This window comes from Lampetra fluviatilis, chromosome 49 (genome assembly GCF_964198595.1).
Source record: "Lampetra fluviatilis chromosome 49, kcLamFluv1.1, whole genome shotgun sequence".
Lineage (NCBI taxonomy): Eukaryota > Metazoa > Chordata > Hyperoartia > Petromyzontiformes > Petromyzontidae > Lampetra > Lampetra fluviatilis.
Window position 1 is genome coordinate 5,963,218 of NC_136323.1, and position 19,330 is coordinate 5,982,547.

The window sequence follows — 19,330 nt, forward strand, 5'->3', positions numbered from 1 at the left end:
CGCCCGCAGGCTCCAAAAACCCGCGTGATCTCTTTCCGTACCGTCCTTTCTGGAAACCACCACCTCTCGCGAGCCTGGCGAGGTTCGGGAAGTTTTGAAGAAACACGCGCAATTTTTTACCGACCCTTGAGTCCAAAGCGCCGGGTTAGAGGCACGCGCTCTGCAACTCCGAGCTCAATCAAATCAATGTCAAGCGAGCCGAGCTCGCTCGGCGGCAGAGGTGTCTGTACAGGCGACAGTGCAAAGGGAATCTCAAATTGGAGGCGGGGGGGATATGAACTTGTCAAACGAATGCCACGCAACTCGGAGTCAATGTGCCAACCCAGCGGATCACTCATCGCAGAACCTGAATAAGTAAATAACCAAATGGCAAAAAGCCAAATTGCACCCACAGATGGAAGCGTGGAGATCGAAGCGTCTTTATCTGCTGCCGCATATACAATGGCAAACACCGCAAATTGGGGAACCGTGCGTCAGTAAAAGGTTCTGAAAACTGTGACTCAAAGCCGTGGCTTTGGGCACCCTGCTTGGTACATAAATTCTGCAAGAGCAGAACACAACTCTGCCTGTCAGGTACTGGGGAACGGGATGTCTCTACCCCCCTTTTCCAAACGCTGTGATGTCTGTTTTATTCAAGGCTGTTGCCAATGTCAATTGCCTTCAATCTGTTAAAGTGCCTGTGGACACGTGTTCGTAGAAAACCCACTGTTGTTGTTGGAAAGTGGCCGGACATTTCGTAGCATGTCGCGAAAATAAATAGGAACCCCGAGAGGCAACGCACGGGGCATTATTCAGCGTGTTTACAACGAAGTCACATCCAAGTACTCAGAAGGCTAAGTAAACATTTTGAACTTCCCAAAAAATGCAGATGACTCGCCCTTTAAATTGAATCTTCTGAGCAAAAAGTTTTGCTCCCTTGATCCAAATCCAAATCTCTATTCATCCTGGAAAAATACAATGAGCTATGAAGTTATTTTTCACAGATGTCCAACAGGGGATGGTTAAAAAGTTACAAAAGTGATCACCAGCCATGATCAATCCAATCCTGGATGAAAGGCTCCCAAAGCCACCTCCATCCTTCATGTTCCTGCGATGTCATTATCTACCTAAGCACCTGCGCACGAGCTCATTCCATGGCTCCATCTCCGCGATAGAGGTCCTCTCTGATTCATTTCATCCCTTGGCTGCCATTCCCATTATTCTTCTTGATCGACAGCAATCACCCCTTCCAGAAAATAGTCCTGCCGAAGCCCATATACTTCTTAGTGGTTTGAATTGTGTCTTTGGACCTGTGTATGTTATCTATGAAGGTTGCACTTCTTTCGCACCGGACGTAGCCAACCGCGTTAATCGGAGGTGCGGGGGAAGAACAAGAAAATGTTTTTGTTATTTTAATTTAATTTTTCTATCTACGTGACTTTACCGAAAGAACCAAAGAGTATGGATTCCTGCAGACACGAAAGCTTCAAATCAAGATTAAAGAACAACAAACTAAACACAAGAAGCAGTTCTAAAGAAATTCGTTTCACAATCTGCATTTAAAAGTGCATAGCTCCAGTGGCTTCATAATATCGGAGCGCGTATGAAAGCGCGCGGCGAGGTGACCGTCTTTGTTCGAGGGCCAGCCACAAGCCGCGGTGAGGACGACCGTAATTTGTGTGATGGTTTATGCCCCTTGACAAGATGAGCAAGGTATTATGGGTAATTTGTGTCAAGCACTTTGTGTGTCAAGCACTTTGTGTGTGATACGTGCAAATAAAATACACATGTTCCTCGTTCTGTCTCTGCAAGAGGAGTTTACCGATGACCAGAATCGCACTGTGGGCTGTCTTTAATTTTTCATTCATTTTCATGTCCAGAATCGCGCTCTTGTGGCTTGTCTTTAACCTCACGTGTATGATGGAGATGTGCACATCGTCCTGTCGATGTCCTGATGCGGCTGATGGTTAGAGCACCGGTGTCAAAGCCAGGAGGTGCAATGTTTGGGTCTCGAATAGACGTAGATGGACACATGTGAGTTTACATGTGGTGATAAGACACTTTAGCAGCACATGGTGTCGAGCCACGAGAGACAAAGTGGTTCCACGGTCAACGAATGCCGACTGACCTTAGTGAACTTATTTATCATTCCGAGAATAACACTCGGCTGGACTGCACTTAGTAATGCCCCAGTATGATTTTGATTGCTACCATATAAGAGACGACGGGGAAAGTGAAATCATGTCCATTTAAACTTTCCCAATGGATAACTCGGCATCTGGCCATGTGACAGAGAGTTTAGAGCATGGCCCTCACAAATCCAAAAGGTTAGGGAGTTCAAATCCTAATTGGGGTTGCAAGGCAAACTCAGCGCTTCAACATCCTGTGGCGTATAAAAGTATTTCCAATTTGTAGTAAGTCAACAGTGATTGTGCTACGCATGGACTTTTCCCTGGGACTAGTAAGGCTGCCACCTGTCCTGGTTTCCCCAGTATCGCCCTCTTGTTGAGGTAGCTGTTTGTCCTGAGACATCAGCCAGTCTATCTCAGAGACCTTAAAAGTCCCAACATTTATCAGTTGCATAACATGTCACCTCTTCAGACATTGGTGTCTAGCACTAATCTTCTCGATGTCGATGCAGATGATCGTATTCCCATGAAGTGTCTCAGGATTTTTTTTATAGATCGGAGGTGGCAACCCTACCAGCCACATTCCACCATTGACTGAGGCCTGTTCACAAGAGACGATGACTGACAAAACGTGAATTTGTATGTAGCACCACTTTGACTTCTTGGGAGAAAAATATATTTGGTTAAGTTTGTTTTATCGCATAGAATTCTTTCACAGAATGTGGCGATCTTCTTCACTGAAGATAAAGGCCACAACATTTACAATCTCGTGCATTTTACACAGAAGACAATTTCCCAATTATTACAATTTCACCAACACAATGAAATGCATTGCAGGGTGCAAAATATGTTGTTGTGTTTCAAAGTACTTTAACAGGTATCTAGCATTTAGCTCAACTTAAAAGTCAGGGGCACACACCGCTGTGATCAGCATGTCTACAAAGCAGCCCTTTCACCGACTGTTATTGAATACCTCCACACAGTGCAGTGCCAGGAAATTTCACGTGGATTTGTTTACAAGAATGTGCTATTTATCACATACATTATGATTGTTTTCTCACATTCAGCACATGCAAGTAAATTGCACAGCAACAATTCATTAGTTGCACAGATCATTTGATTGGAAATAAAAGAAATAACGACTGCTCTGTATTTTAAAAAATCTGGTAAAGGTGCAGTCCTGCAATTGCTGGCTCATGCCACCGCTGACGGAAGGAGGTTTGGCCGACTTAATACCGTTGCATGGATTGGTGGTATAGCGGTCAGCACTGTGAATCCGGCAACCTGAGTTTCATCCCTGGACATGGAAAATATTAATGGTGGATGCCACGTGGCGAGGTTTAACTCCCTCACCTGGTATGCAAGTGGTTCTGGGTTCGATCCCAACCCTGGAGTTTGCATTTTCTCCCCGTTGTCGCGTGGATTTTTCCCAGTAATCCGGTTTCCCCCCTCCACATTTAGAAACATGCGCTTAGAGTATTTGGCTACATTATGAGACCTCCTTTGCGCTGTTTTTGAGTTGTACGCCTTTTGACGTCATCTGGTCCAACACCAGTGGAGACTAGGCTCTAAGAAAATCCGTCTCGGGTGTGGACCAATACATTTCAAGGACAGTGCATATCATTATCAGAGTTGTCTCTTTTTGTTTGCATTTTGACTGCTTGTGTTGTGGTTATTGCAAACATGATCCCTTGTATAAAGGTGTCAGTTTTGGTGCCGGATAAAAGGGTAAAAACCTATTACTATATTTGGCTACAATAAATGTCCACGTGATAAGCCAGCTCGCTATACAGCTCAGTAGGGTAAAACTAAAACTACTTTATCGTTTAACGGTGAGTGATGTGTGAACCCGTTCTCGGCGCAACCTTCACCAACAAATCGTGGGAGCTGCACCAGACTCTAACGCTGGCCAAACGCCCTCCTCTTACAATCGCTTGCTCGTGCCACTGCTGTCACCATTGGTTCAATTGCGTTTTGCTTCGTAAAAGCAAACATATTTTAGTATATCGGTCGACTGGCCTCCCAGACTTATGAAGCAAACGACATCAAGGCTGGTTTCGCTCTTCTGGGGCTCATCAGCGGGAAGGCACTCGGTGAGATTTTATGCAATACAATTATAGAGGCAAGCTCAGCTTGCTTTGAGAACTATCTTTTTTACAGCAGGTGGTTTATTGGAATGGGGTTTACGAGCGCAAAACACTAACGCAAACAAACGGTATAGTTCAATTGTTAACCCTAAATTGTATCGTTTATTACATACGATAAAACATAAAATACATGTGTGTTTTTTCAAGCACATTTTAACGTGTAACTAAAACTCTGCTATTTTCACCTGCCCAAGGCGAGCAAAAAGATCAAAATGAAGTGGGAGAGGGTGCGTCTTGGTTTCTGCAGCTTGGGGCTTTCACGGCGGTGCCTCTACGGCTCCAGGTGGCGTGTTACTCGGCCACTGCGTCCACCGTTTCGCCGTCCGTTCGGAGAGTTTTCTCCGTGAACTGAACCGAGGTCCGCGAGCGAACCGTCGGACGCCGGACGCCACACCGAGCAGCGCGCGACGAGACCCGCGGAAACCTGTTGGCGATCGGCAATTTCGTAGCAGGCGCACAAATACCAATGCACGCTCCCGGTGGGAATGCCCGGTGGAAATGAGCCATGTCACGAGAAAACGCCTGTAAAAAGAACTATAAACATGCACACACATTCATTACCTAACGAACACTCCCCTACTGATATGCCTACAGGAAAGATTTAACAACTTCCAGTTGTCTGGCTGGGCGCTTAACCGTCTCGCTATCCACTGTGTTTATTGTTGTTGTTGTTCTTATTGTTGTTAATTCCACGGGAGATTTTCTTGCAATGGGAGGAGAGCTGTAAACTTGTCCAAACTAAACCCCCAAAAAACAAGACCAACATTTTGGCACAGGCCGGAAACAAAAGCAGGTTATCGCGTGAACAAAAAAAGAATGCAAAATCCACGCATGCTGCAACGAGCGTAGAAGGCTGGAGGTGGTAACGGGGTTTTGATGTATTACCCGTTTTGTGTGGAGCTGCTTTGTCATGTAAGCCCATTCATCACCGAGAGGGATGGAGTACCGCATGATAACTTTGATGCTAAACACAGAAATAATAGCATTGTCCTGTTTACAAATCAGACAGACGGTGCAAAGCTCAATATCCAACGGATTTGGGAGGGGTGGGAGCACAATTGGTCTCCAAAAGCATCCACACACGCTCATTCGTGGTCAGCTCATTGCCTCATCGTCACTCTTCTACTGCTACTACCACAGCTTGGCACACCACGTATCCAATTATTTTGGCGCACATGTCCAATAATATAGGATTACAGAGGAGTATCTTGTAATGTAGTGGTGGTGCCTTATACCGACAAAACCTTCTCCAAGCCAGCCTAACAGAAACCGGTATTGTCATGGTTACTCTTTCCATGAAAATTACTCATCGATTCCTGCCCCTGGTACTGCTGCAATCGGAAATCCCTGCCAATGTCGCTTTTCCCCAAGAGTTTGTGCAACCTCGCTCGAATTCAGGAAACGTATGAGCCCATCGATTACGACTTAAACAATGCTAGTTTGTCGCTGGCAGTTGGGCGCTCTGGGCAAATTGTACAACCTGTGCTCAGCAAACATAGTGGAAAATATAAACGTGCAGGTGTGTGCACATGCGCGCGTGCACACAAACTCACGCGGGGTACCTAACCCTAACCCTAAAAATAATGGAGGCCCCGAGTAGCAAAATCCTTGCGGAGCTTCCGCCACGCATTCTTAACTAGAGAGTAGCACAATATCGCGTCGATGTTACACACACTTAATTAGCCTAAGTAAATAAAACGTTTGCATATTCATCCAATTTCCTCGCGCAGCCATTTCTCAAGTACGCAAAGTACCGCACTTTTACCTGGAGTAAGCAAGCTCATAATTGCGAGGATAAAAAAAATGTTGCCTCGGTGGCGCTTAAAACAGATCATTAAAACGAAATCGCATGCGGACGGCCTAATAAACGGTATTTAGTCTGCCGAACTTAATTCCCGAAAAACTGTTTGCCGTCCGTAATTGGTGGGCCCTCAAAGCGCGGTGGGGAAGAATTTTAAACTTCAATCAAGTGTGTATTTTTTTTTACGGGCTTGAAACGGGCGGCCAAGCAGGGCACAATGCCTGTCTGGGCAGGCAAGGTGCCATTACTCCGGCTGGGGCCCATTAGTAGGCGGGAGTGGCATGTAATTGGGGGCTAATTGAGGCCGACGCTTCCTGGAATGGCGTCACGAAAGGGCCGTAATCAGCACACCGCAGGGTGCAGCCGCCTTAACCTTGGTCGTGGAGAGCGGTTTCGCCAACTCTTCGGTGCTGTCGACTTGCTTGAAGTTTTAAAAAACATTAATTCACATTTCATCCCCACTCCCTAAAAATACCACATTCCCGATCGCTATCCCTCCCCCTTTCCCTTACCCCGGTGGACACCTGGCCTCGGGCTTGATGTCCGTGGGGGAAAAACAAAAAAAAACTGTGTCACTTTTCCCTATCGCTCGTGATTTGTAAAGGTCTCTTGTTTAGTGCAAAAAAAATTACATATGTACAAAAAAACACGGAAAGTAAAACGACGGCCAGGATGACTGTTGCCTCGTTGGCGTGTTGGCAAGGTTGGTTAGCCCCACGGGTCGATTTGCAGCGTTAATACGAGATGCGGAATATGAGCGTTGGACGGTGTCCATTATTTATTCATTAAAAAGTGGGCCGAGATTGGCATATTGTGCAAACGTTACGCAAGGTTTGTTCGTGGGATCGACGGCTCTCTCTGACTCGTTCTCGGGATGCGCCGCGTGTTTTGCTCGGCACGATGTCTGACGTTTTTCTCCGATTACCTCAAGAGGCCCCCGGCACGTGGAGCGAAACGTCTGACATCCTAGCAAGCAGCACACGGCTACAACCCGCACACACGTCTGACACCCTATGCATGACCACTCTTGGAAAGTGGCATTTACAATGTTACCGAAGTAATTCATCATCATTTTCATCATCATGATGTTCCAAAGTGGCATTGTAATGAAAACGGGATGATGTATGTGCATGTTGAACTTCTTTTGCACCGTACGTAATCAACCGTGCTAATCGGAGGTGCGGGGGAAGGACAACGAACTAAACACAAAAATCAGTTCTAATGAAATGAGTTTTCAATATGGATTTAAAAGTGCTTAGCTTCAGTGGTTTCCTAATATCGGAAAGAAGAGCATTCCAGATGGCCACAGAAGCGCATCTGAAAGCGTGCGATGCAGTGACCGTCTTTGTTCGAGGAGGGTAGTGAAAGATAATGATGAAGATGATGGTGACGATGGTGACGAGGAAGAGGTTGCACACCTTAGTGAGCGTGCAGTGGCCGTCCTGGCCGATATTGGGGGCCCTAAGCAGAAACTATTTAGAGGTGGGCCCCTCTCTTTCAATGGATAAACTCCCTTTGACTTTTGACAGAAGAGCTCAAGGCAAAAGTCAGAGACATAGTGAGATGAGAGAATAAAGATACAGATTCGATGGAAATGTGATGAAATCAGAGATGTAGACAAGATGAATATATGATCCTTATGGCGGTACCCCGGGGTACCAAAGAATACAAAATGGCCGAGGCAATTAAATCGTTTATTTCTGGGACACTATTTTTTCCAGGGGTGTTACTTAACTCTGCGATTGGGGTGCCAATCAATCCAAAATCAGTGCTACTCCACGATGTCGAAACGCCAAACATCATCATAAAAAAGATCCGTTATCGCAAAAAATCAACTTTGAATAGTGCATCGTGCACAGCTCGTCGAGATGAGTCGATTGCCGCATCGCCGACCACCAACAAACTAAAGATCGCTGCACCATATGTGGTGAGAAGAGAGCTGTACACAATCTACGGAACAGTGATCCTCATCTTTGGGTTTCTTAGGATCTCAATTCAAGCTGGCATTTGGTCCCATTTATCCGGGGGTCCCTTGAGCCACCTGGCGTCCTTACACCCCCGTTGGCTTTGTTTGCTTACTACGCCTCGTGCCGCCCACCGTGTGCGTGCGTGCGTGTGCGTCCTCGTGTGCACGCCAAGCCGGGGCACCTGCAGAACATGAGGATGTTGAACGAGGACGTCTCGTCGGGCAGCGGCACCGTCTGCTGCAGGCAGAGCTGCTCGCAGCCCCCATTCATCCCGTCCGAGCAGTCGACGCCAAGCCTGTAGTCGTAGCAGCCAGACCCATCCTTCATGGGCCGCAGGCCCCGAGGACACTGGTGGCAGAGCGGGGCAGGGGAGGAGGTTGCGGGGGCGTGAGCGTTGGGACCGGACAACTTGCCGAAGCAGGACAGGAGGAATGCCTAGACGCCAAACGCCAGACGGCTTCCGATAATTGCGCGCATTTATTTCCGTTGCACTCGTTGTCACCGCGCGTCAAGCATCGGCGTTTGACGTACCCCCCCCCACTGCTCCCCCCATCATCCCCCCCACTGCCCCCCCCCCCATCATCGCCCCCCCCCCAAAAAAAAAAACAGCCAGATTTTTTAATAGCACAGATAAATAGTTGTCCGAATGAAAATATATTTAACTTCCGTTTTATTCTCATCTCGCTGACAGTTTTTATTCTCTCTCTCTCTTTTGTGCCTAAAGGTTGTCGCCTTATTTCTTATAAGTTTTGCATTGAGCAGTCGTTAAAAACAATAAAACCCTACACTTTTAACAATTCCGGGGATAAATTACTGTGAGGCTCCTTTCAGACGAGACTTCGACTTGGCATTCATCAATAGAACAGATATAAGGTCCTTGACCGATGTGCCTGCCACGCTGATGCAATGGGATTCAGGACTGGCGGGCTTCAAAATCTACGCATGCACATAAATACCACACACTGCTGATAACATTGATCCGACATTTTATACTGGTTTAATTTTTCCCTGCACTTGACAGCAAAACGATTCTGCATAAATAAGGGCTGACATTATGGAATGGCAGTTTTTTTTTGCAAGAGTCCTAGAATGTGAATAACCAGCGAAAGGGTGGAAAGTCAGCCAATATTAGGTTTCTTTTTTTGCAAGACATGCGCTGACATCAATCATAGTTTGGTCTATGAAAAATTAAGATTAATGTTGAAGTATGTGTCCAGTTTGCAATTGCCATAACATCGTTGCTACGAATGCATGCGTAGTGGTTTCCACGGAGGCACACACTTGAACTCGGAGGCAACACATTTATTATTACACCCCAACATATACGGGATAACGACATAGGTGGTAACTACCACGGTTAACTCAGACGCCATCGGGATAACTAATCATCTGAGTCAGGTCAGTAACGTACTGCCTGACTCACGATGCCAGACGTGACGACCGAACACCGAAGAGCAAGGAGACGTAGCACCGCGGGCTGATTCATGAAGACAGCCCGGATTGGCTCTCGGGAGCTCCCCTTTACGCCTCTGAGCGTGGCCTGGCTCAGCCCTCGGACACGCCCCCTTCTGGATCCTTAGAGAAGGCTCTGGACCACATGTCACATGTCCCTCTCGCCACCCGTTGGCCCCCCTCGCTACCCTCACCTAGTCACGTGCCCTCTCGGGTTCACCCAGACTGTCACGTCCTCACTTGCCCTCCGTCTGACTGTTAGGAGAACCATGCCCCCTAGGGACCCCTTCCATGTCCTACATACTCTGGTGCCAGAGAGAGACTCAACAACGCACAGTTCCACACTTTTCTCAGTAGCTGGCGCTAAACGCCGCAGTGGCTCAATATACGCCACTACACATGTTTCAACAACTACTGATTTCTGGTAGCTGTTTAATGCTTTAAATATATTTAAATACCTTGCAATAATAAAAAGGACAACCGACCAGCGTGCTGAGCGGTAGAATGAGCATCTCGCAAACGGAATGTTGCGAGAGTTCAAATCCTGGTTAGAGTTTCGGTGAATTAAATGCGCACCATTTTGTGGGAAATGCAATAATTAGCTGACCTATGGGGATACTCATCCTCGTCATAGGAAAGTGGAATTTCCACCACTGGTTTCAGGGCTGTAAATGGGATAGGAGGGGGGCATCTCCTCGATGTTCATCTTAGGAAGAATTCAACTTAACTTGCTTTTATTGTGATTCCCACCCGCACCTCCGATTTGCGCACTTGGCTACGTACGTTGGCGGTTAGATTCCAAACGTGCTATTGATATCATGTCGTTTGTAACTCCCACAGTGAGTAGTGCACCACTGTGTGTCGGAGGATGGCCTCAGAAGATGATGCAGGCGGAGGGCCTTCGCACCCTTAGTGACATGAGTGGGAAATTGCAGTTCTGCAAATTTACCTTTTAAGTTATGCTTTAGATACCACATTATAATGCATGCAAGTCAAAGTGGTAGGAGGACGATTGAAAAGGCATGCATCCTTGGACCATTTTAAGCAGCGAACGGTTATTATAATGAAGAGAAAAGATATTTGAATCCTATTTAAACGTGCTTTGTGTTTTTCATACGTTGCACATTGGCAATTACTGCAGTATTTCATTGCAGGAGGCAGCCTATTCACCACACACTCCGAACAGAATACGTTTCAAATATTGCGATGCATTACGTAACCACGTACGCATTTCCACACCTCCGATTTTCGTCACCTATCAAAAGAACGCCGTTTATCTTCCATGTCCCGCCCTATATCTACTAAAAGGTAACACGATGTTCAAGGCAGAGGTGCAGCCCCGCAATTGCTTGGTCAGGCCACTGCTGGCGGATGGGCCCTCCGATTAGCACGGTTGGCTACATACGGTACAAAAGAAGTTAAACATGCACATGCATTCTTGAGTTGAAGCTTTCGTGTCTGCAGGGATTCATATTCTTGGTTCTTTCGGTAAAGTCACGTAGGTATAAAATAAAATAAATCACGACATTTCCAGCGTCCGTCATCCCACCTGATGACGGACGCTTGTGTTGCGCCCGAAACGTCGTGATTTATTTAATTTTATACCTACGTGACTTTACCGAAAATAAGTAAACCCGTAAAAACGAAGTTTTTCACTATAAATCCTTTATATGCGTGGCGGCTGGAGTCTTCTCGTCCTCTGGCTTGAGATTATTGTCTGCCAGTATTAAGCAATTGGTAATTAAATATTTAATTTGTTTTCCCTAAACAGTGTAAAATTTAGGAATTTTTTTTCACGAACATTAATTGTCTCGCACAACGAGTCTGTGTGGAAAATGTCAGCTCGATTGGATCACGGGAAGTGGGTTAAAAAACGACCGAAAGATTTGCACGGTCGTAAGCAAGCAAGCACGCAAGCAAGCAAGCACGCAAGCGAACTTAATATAAAGGATTTAAAAACAAAAAGCATGCACATGTACATACACTAGAGGTAGCTCTAATAGAGCCTCTCTACAATTCTAGCCGACTCCTCATCACTGGCCAGTCGTCTGGCAATCGACACGGCCGAAGTGCCGCTGGACTGAATTAACAGGAGTTGCTCAATCAGATTTCTTATGCTACAGAGTGACTTCCCACGTGGCGAGAATGGAGGGGGAAGTAATATTTTAGCTTTGACAAATGCATGAAACGGCGGCTCGGGAAACATCTGGGCGCTTCAATCGTGGCGGGGGGTTGGGAATTAGGAGCTACAAATGCACTTGGGGGGCCTTTCCGTGAGCCAATTACTTCCCCCCTTAGATTAAACGAATATAATGTTTCATTTCCACTCCCTCCGGCGTTGGGACTGTTCACTGGGCAGGGGTATTTGGTATATCCATGGTTGAACATGTAATTATGACACTGCGTGTTGGATATTGTTATGTCTGCATGTGTTCTTGTTTGCTAATGCAATAAGCCTATTATTGCATGTGATGTATATGGTTATGATACAAATAAAGATGTTGTGGCTGCTTCATGTTTGCTCTGTGTTGTCATCCTTTACTCTTCACTATCCGCTGCTGTGAATGACAGAACACGCGAAAATATAAATTAAAAAAGGGCTCTGTTGATTCGAGAACAATCATTGTTGTTTGGGGAAAAAAATTATGTTTAAAGAGCACAAAACACGGCGGTGTTATGACCCTTGTTATAAGTGCAATAAAAACCCACAATAACGCAATGAGTTGTATTAATTGGTATTAAATTTCAGCCCTTTGTCAATGCACTGCCGGATTAATGCCCCTGCATTTCATGTCAGTGATGAGAGAGGGGTGGAGGGAGGAGTGTCTAATCATTCTTCGAATTAGCACGGTTGGCTACGTACGTTGAGAAAAAAAGTCAACACACATTACTTCGCCATGCTGGTGGGTTGGTGAAAGGAGCGCCCAAGGAACCGGGTTTGGACGTCGGTCACCACTGAAGCTAACCCTGACTGAGAAATAAACCTCGAGTGATCAGATTCACAGCTCGCCACTGCACCCCTATGTGTAATTATTTAAGTGCACAATGTTATCTTCACGTCTACGACATTTGTAATTTTAATTACATTGTCAAATAATTGTAGGTGGTCCCGTAACTAAATATTCCTTTTGAATAACACATGTTCATATTACATGACAGCATGATGATCATTCGTCATCATAATTAGCCATGGTCAATCCACTGCTGGACGAGTTCCTCTCCAAGGCCACCATGTCCCGTGTTCCTACGGTGTACATTTACGTCATTATAACGTCCCAGGAAATATGGGACACTGAGCCAGCGTTCTCATTGGCTCAACGGTTCCAAACACATGTAATGCGAGCAAGGACAGGGTCACGTGAGTGTGGGCGGAGTCAGGGTCACGTGCGGAGGAGGAGGAGTCAGGGTCACGTGAGAGAGTCCTTTATTACACACATGCCAACGTAGGACCAACATTGTCATGTGTACCGGGATGTACCACTTGCATACCTTGTTCACTCTTTTGGACATCTGTGTGAAAGAGCTTTATAGCTCATCGGATTCCATCCAGTTGAAATTAATATTCTGATTCTGATGTATTTATACTGGAGGCATCTGATGAGCTGCAAAGCTCTTTTTCACAGATGTCTAGTAGCGGCGGTTAAGAACGTTACGACAACAAACAGCACAAAAACACGATAGGAGTACAAAGCACAAGGCAAATAAATCACCCAAACACACAAAAATAAAACTAAACCAGAAACTGATTCTAATTTTATCAATACACATCTTTTTCTAAAATGACTCAATGAATACGTGAAAGTTGTTGTTATTCAGAGAGTTAACAACATAGACAGTGATAATACCATGACCCCTGTTTAATAGCCATACAACAGGGCCTACAAAAGGCATGGGAAAAAGATATCAGCCGTCCCAAATTATTCCAAATGCTCCTTTGTCTGCAATTACATTTGTTTTGCCTCTTATGTGCGATGCATAATATGTTATCAGTGTGTGATTGGGCTGTAAATCAAACAAGCAGTTAATTACACACCAAGGTATTGAAGATTACACTGTGAGCAACATTCCACGCAACATTGTCTATTAGTTCAAGTCTGGTCAGAAAGATGCCAACACTTACGACTCCAGTATAGCATGAACAACAACGCAAGCCTGCAATTAAAATGTAATATTTAACACAAGTAATTATTGTCAGCAGAAATCCTTGCAATTTGTTGTTGCCGGCCAGTAACTTCACACTGCTGGGAGAAAGGCCTCCCCAAATATTAATAACAATAATCATAATAATTCTATAACAATGATTTCAACTTGTAACGTACTCGCTCGCTCTCAGAGAGAGAGAATCACTCGTAGGCACGAGGAGGAAGACAGCGCCAGGTAATCAGCCGGCGCTACCAATAATTGCCCAAGCTCTAGGATCCTCTGTATATGAAGAGGTTATAATCCCGTTAATGAATTATTTTATTCCAAACATTCGTAGTTCATGTCCAGTGGTGGCCTCTGGACTCTTTGGTTTTATCTGGCACTTTATCCCACCACAATTAGGCAATTTCTTACTCATGCCACTGTTCAATGAAAAGGCCCCACCATAGCGAACCCCTCTAGATGGTAATTTGGCCTCCTCTTCCAAGCTGGCCAGAGTTCTTGAAAGAGATGAGAGTGCCCCCCCCCCTCCACCGACCACTTTACCCCACCGCACGTGACCTGCCGATCAACTGACTGCAGTTAAACCATTTACACCACTGGGCGGACAGAGTTCCCAATGCTTCAATGAAAGCCGCACCATTGTTTCAAACGTCGCGTACCGTAATATCGAATAGGAGCGGCGACCTCTGGATCGCAAGTCCAGCGTGTCGACCGTTTACAACCATGGCAACTCATTCTCATTTTGAGCACGGGAACTTTTAAAGTGAAAAAACGATACGCGAAGTGATTTCTATAAAAAAACATTTTGGTGAGCAGTTCATCCATTTGGCACCGACACACAATGGTCTCCATGCAGAGAGTGCCAGGAGACCCTTATCACGTGAAACCAGTCCAGGACAGAAGCCTGCGTCCATCTGCTAGCCCTAAAAAAGCTGCTGGTCCGGGTGAATGAGTTGCGAGTGTTGCTGCGAGGCTCTAGGCGCGGACATGGCAAATCACGCGTAAGCAGCTGCTCCCCGGCTTTGGCGAAACGTGTAGACCACAGAGTGTTGGCGCAAACGTAATCTATTTTTTCCTGTAAAGCCACTCATCGTGGCAATGCCCGGCGAGATGCACACATCTCATTTAAAGGTGTTTGCAATCCCGCACGGGGAATGTATACAGCATTATTATTTTGAGACTTCGTCAAAGAGAGGAATTCGGTCATGACACTGATGGTGTAATGGGATTTTAATTCGAGAAACTCAGTTAAACACCTCCAACTCACGTCGAATAATACGACGGGCACTGTAACGCCGCTCACAGGGTAGAGAGGACATCATCGCCATCGGCCATAGCCAATCCACTGCTGGATGGTGGCCTCCCCAATCCGATTAGAGGACATAGGAGGTAGGTGTACCAACACCTTTGCCCATGGGTGGCATCACTGCTGGGACGACAGAGGTGAGGGCGGCGGGGGTATTGTAATGAACCTTGCCCATTGTTTAAATTGCCACACAGGGAGATAAAACCCCCAAATACCTCCAGAGACTGGATGGCTGCTGGCAGGCAGGAGGGCCTTCCATCTGTTTGCCTTTGCTAAATGTTTGCACCTCGTGAATGGCAGCTCGGCAAGAATGTGGAGTATTTGGTCTCCCAGGTAAACATCACAAAGGGGCATATCATTCCAGCTTTCCAGAGTGAGGCCTATTTGCGGCGTACAACCAGGCAGATCGATAAACCACGAAGTGATAAAATATGAAATTATAGCGCATAACGCCAGTGACGGGCAAGCACCGGTATACATCCGCAAGGATGTTTCTCTTTTTTTTCTCTTCGTAGACTGATTTATGGGGATTTTTGTTGTTGTTGTTGTTGTTGTCATGCATCGACAATTACACATAGCCACTCACTCGGCTACCCGTCCGCCCACCAACTCCCATACCAAGGAAGGCTAACAGCACAATCCACGGGCGCACGAGTGTGCGTGCGGATAAAACCTTGCTCCCAGAAGCGGCTAAAGCCTGCAAATTTGGTCCCAGCGGACTGATGAGAAAAAAAGCAAAATGCGGTAATGGGTTTCTGGGGGAGAATTTGTTGCCCTTTTGCCGTGCCATGCAAGTCAAGCGGTAACTCGCGATGAAAAGGAGAGGGCAAAACCAACCAACCAAAACCACCGCAGCTAAACTGTTGCACTTGCAACCATAACACGTGTACTTTGCAAGGACGGGTTAAAGCAGAAAGCTCATGGTATTGATTTTACTCCGACCGGTTCAATATAGTTCTAAATCACTCACGCAAGGAATATGGTTAAGTAATTAAACATCCCCCCCCCCGAAACTGCAAGCATTAGATAGCAAGCATAAATAAAAAAAAAACTGCATCCAAGTTCATTAATTAAACATTACAAAAATATAACCGAGAAGCCACATTATCCCTTAATTGGCCTAAGTGGTTATTCTGTGCAGGCATGTGTGGCATTCAGAGTTGCCTTTAATTGAGTTGGTATAGGACTTATGTGTTAAGCCTCATTAGTAATTATAGTAATGGAAACTTGCTCATCTTTGCAAATAAAGTGCTTTGTGGTGCCAGCCACTCTTTCAAACTAGGCTATGCATGTTTGCCCACAAACCCTACAATGTTTCACGGTATGTTGCTACTTGTAACATTTCACTTGGAGCCCTTTGGTCAATCAACTGCTGGTTGTAGGCCTACCCCACGCTAAGCTGGCAATGAGGATTTTTTAACCATACTTCACCATGATGGGAGAGGGGGGGAGGCCCATGACCGGTTCAGATAACACATTCCTGCGGAGGGAGCTGGTAGGAACGTTGGGTTGCTCGGTCAATGGCTAGGGTCAACAGCGGCGTGGTGTATTCCGCAAATATGCCCGACTGTGAGGGCGGGCACAAGCCGGCGTGAGTAGGTTAAACGTTGAGTTTTATAAGGGCACCAGGGGGTGAACAGTCTCTCCCCACCCAGCCCCACCCCTCCCACCCGTTACCCAGCCCCACCCTCCCCACCCAGCCCCTCCCCACCCAGCCCCTCCCCACCCAGCCCCTCCCTACCCTCCCCACCCAGCCCCTCCCCACCCTCCCTCCCCACCCAGCCCCACCCTCCCCACCCTCCCCTCCCCACCCAGCCCCTCCCTCCCTACCCAGCCCCTCCCCACCCTCCCCTCTCCACCCAGCCCCACCTCTCCCATTTTTTGATTCACGACAGACGGACGGACACAATAATCCACTGTGGGCTGGTGGAGCCAGGAGGTTCCTACCAGTATCACTCGTCACTGATGTTAACCGTGGGTGGGAATTGAACTCCATAGATCATTGGCTTCATTGTAACCATAATGATTACACAGTAGACTCTCAATTATCCGCGTGCGCTTTATCCGATTTGCGGATTAAACGTGCACCTGAGATTTGACTTTAATTAATAACTCATTGATTTTCCCTTAAGTACAAATTAATAATCTAAAAACAGTTACACATTGTTATTTTTGTAAATGTTTATTAGACGCCACGTGCTTAAACCAAACAAATATGTGCTCCGGTTAATCCAAAATCCACGTGGTTGCCACTACAGTACAGTAGTTGCATATCTTTACAACAGTGTTCGGAGTTTGATTGATGTTGATTGGCGTGACTCTGCTGCTATCCACTTGGTGGGCCGAATTTCTGCATGGGAGCAGGAAAGTGATATCGCTGAGCAAGCACATCAATCGGTCGATAGTTAGTATTCGTTCTCAATAGAAAGAGTAACAATCAAAATCGTCAGTTGTGCTTCATTTTTACTCATTTATCCGATCGTTTATTCCGGGAGTTTTAATTTTCGAAACTGTGCGATTTCAACATAATGTACACCTATATTAGTAGTTTTTGGAATAAGAGATCCGCGGAAAATGGATATTTTTGGATAATCCGAGATTTTTAATTATCCGCGGCCGTCCTCCCCGTCATTTGCGCTGATAATCGAGAGTCTACTGTATGTAATTAAAGCAAACTAAAGTCAAGCACTGTTTCATTTGTGCAAAAGATGTGCAAAAAGAGTGCCATCATCTCGGCATGCAAAACCTGCTGTGTGACTGCTGTTCGGTTTTGTAAATGAAAAGAAGCATTTGCGTACAGATTGCTAATGGATGCACAGTAAAGTCCTTTAACTATTACTTTTTTAACTTTATTTTACCAGGTATTGCTTTTTCAGAAGCGATCTGGCCATAAATGATAGCATCATGTGGAAATATGTACAGCAGCTAAATACTCTAAACGTATGTTTCTAAACGTGGAAGTAAAAACCGGACCACGGGGAGAACACGCAAACTCCAAATATACAGCAGTCATCAAGGTCGGGATCGAACTCACGACCTCCTGTAAACCAGGCGAGGTAGTTAACAACCCGCCACCACAGCGGGATGTTAACTCCAGGTGAGAGACTGCTGAGCCTAACTCTCTGCTTTCAAAACGAGATGTGGGTAGTAAAACACAGCGATACGGCGAACATTAGATATTACAATTCGTAAATTCATGAATGAAAATCTATTTTTTTGGACTTCACAATAAGGTTGGATTTGTGTAATGTATGGCTTCATGTGGTTCCGTCGAGCTAGTGAAGAGTGCTCTTCTCACCAATCGAATCACAACACTGAATCGTGATACTAAAGTAATTGCCACAGGTTCAATCAGCACGCACGAAATACGGCAAGGGTTATAGTTATTTTTCGTGCAAACAAAAAATCCTTAAAACCACAACAGGCTATTTTAACAATGATACACTTTGGATTTAAAGCTTTCGTGACTGCAGGGATTCATATTTTTGGTTCTTTCGGTAAAGTCACGTAGGGAAACAATAAAAAAAAATATATAAAAACAATACAATTATCACGACGTTTCGACTGCAACCACAGCAAAATTTTTTTTTTATATTGCTGTGGTTTTCACACCTGATGACGATTGCTTGTGTTGCAGTCGAACGTCGTGATAATTTTATTGTTTTATGTTTTATTTTGTTATGATTTTATTGTTTCCCTTCTACGTGACTTTACCGAAAGAACCAAGAAAAAATGATACACTTAATATTTCAGTATGGTACACAGGTTGTAGTTAAATAAATAAAAAACCTACTCTCATAGTGACTAAGCAACAAGTCCAACTTCCAATCAAAGCCGACTGACCAGCCTTTTTTTACGTAAAAAAAGGGACCGCAATATTATTCCAGCGTACGAGAAACGTCGGGGCAAGAAGTAACAGCTTCCAAATATAGTATTTACTCTTGGGAGCCTAGAACGTTCGCAATGTGTGCGGCCACATTCGCTGCGGGGAGAAGACAGGTGGGGTGGGCTTGGGAAGGGGGGGGCTGGTTACCGAGGCAGAGGTCAGCCACCAAGGGGGAGGACCTGGGGGTCAGACGGTGGTGATGAGACCGTGAGAGCGGATCCCCGAGGTCAGGCCTACACCGCGCAAACGTTTGAAGCGACTGACAGCAAACGGATTGGCGGCGAGCTCCGGTGGAAATTGTTGGAAATTATCTCCCGTGATGTTTTCTGACCCGTCGTCGCAAACCGATGTGCGCGTGGTACACGTACGGCCCTTTTTGTCGATCCACTGCTGGATGAATTGCCTCCCCCGGTTTTGTCGCGCCGCACAAGGGGGCTCTCGTTTGACGACACTTCACTTTTTTTTAACCCCGCCACATGCAAACCTGCTGATCGACAAACCGTGACGGACATATTTA

The 19,330-nt window shown here is 45.9% G+C and overlaps 1 protein-coding gene across 3 annotated transcripts in view; it reads right to left on the reverse strand.

The window, feature by feature from the left end:
- The window catches only part of LOC144948497 (astrotactin-2-like), a 469,552-nt gene that overhangs the window by 126,956 nt on the left and 323,266 nt on the right, over positions 1-19,330 (reverse strand). For all 3 annotated transcript variants that reach the window (XM_078878014.1, XM_078878013.1, XM_078878015.1), the window contains one exon: positions 8,205-8,371. In XM_078878014.1, coding sequence (XP_078734140.1) covers positions 8,205-8,371 — 167 coding nt within the window. The remainder of the gene's footprint in view (positions 1-8,204; positions 8,372-19,330) is intronic.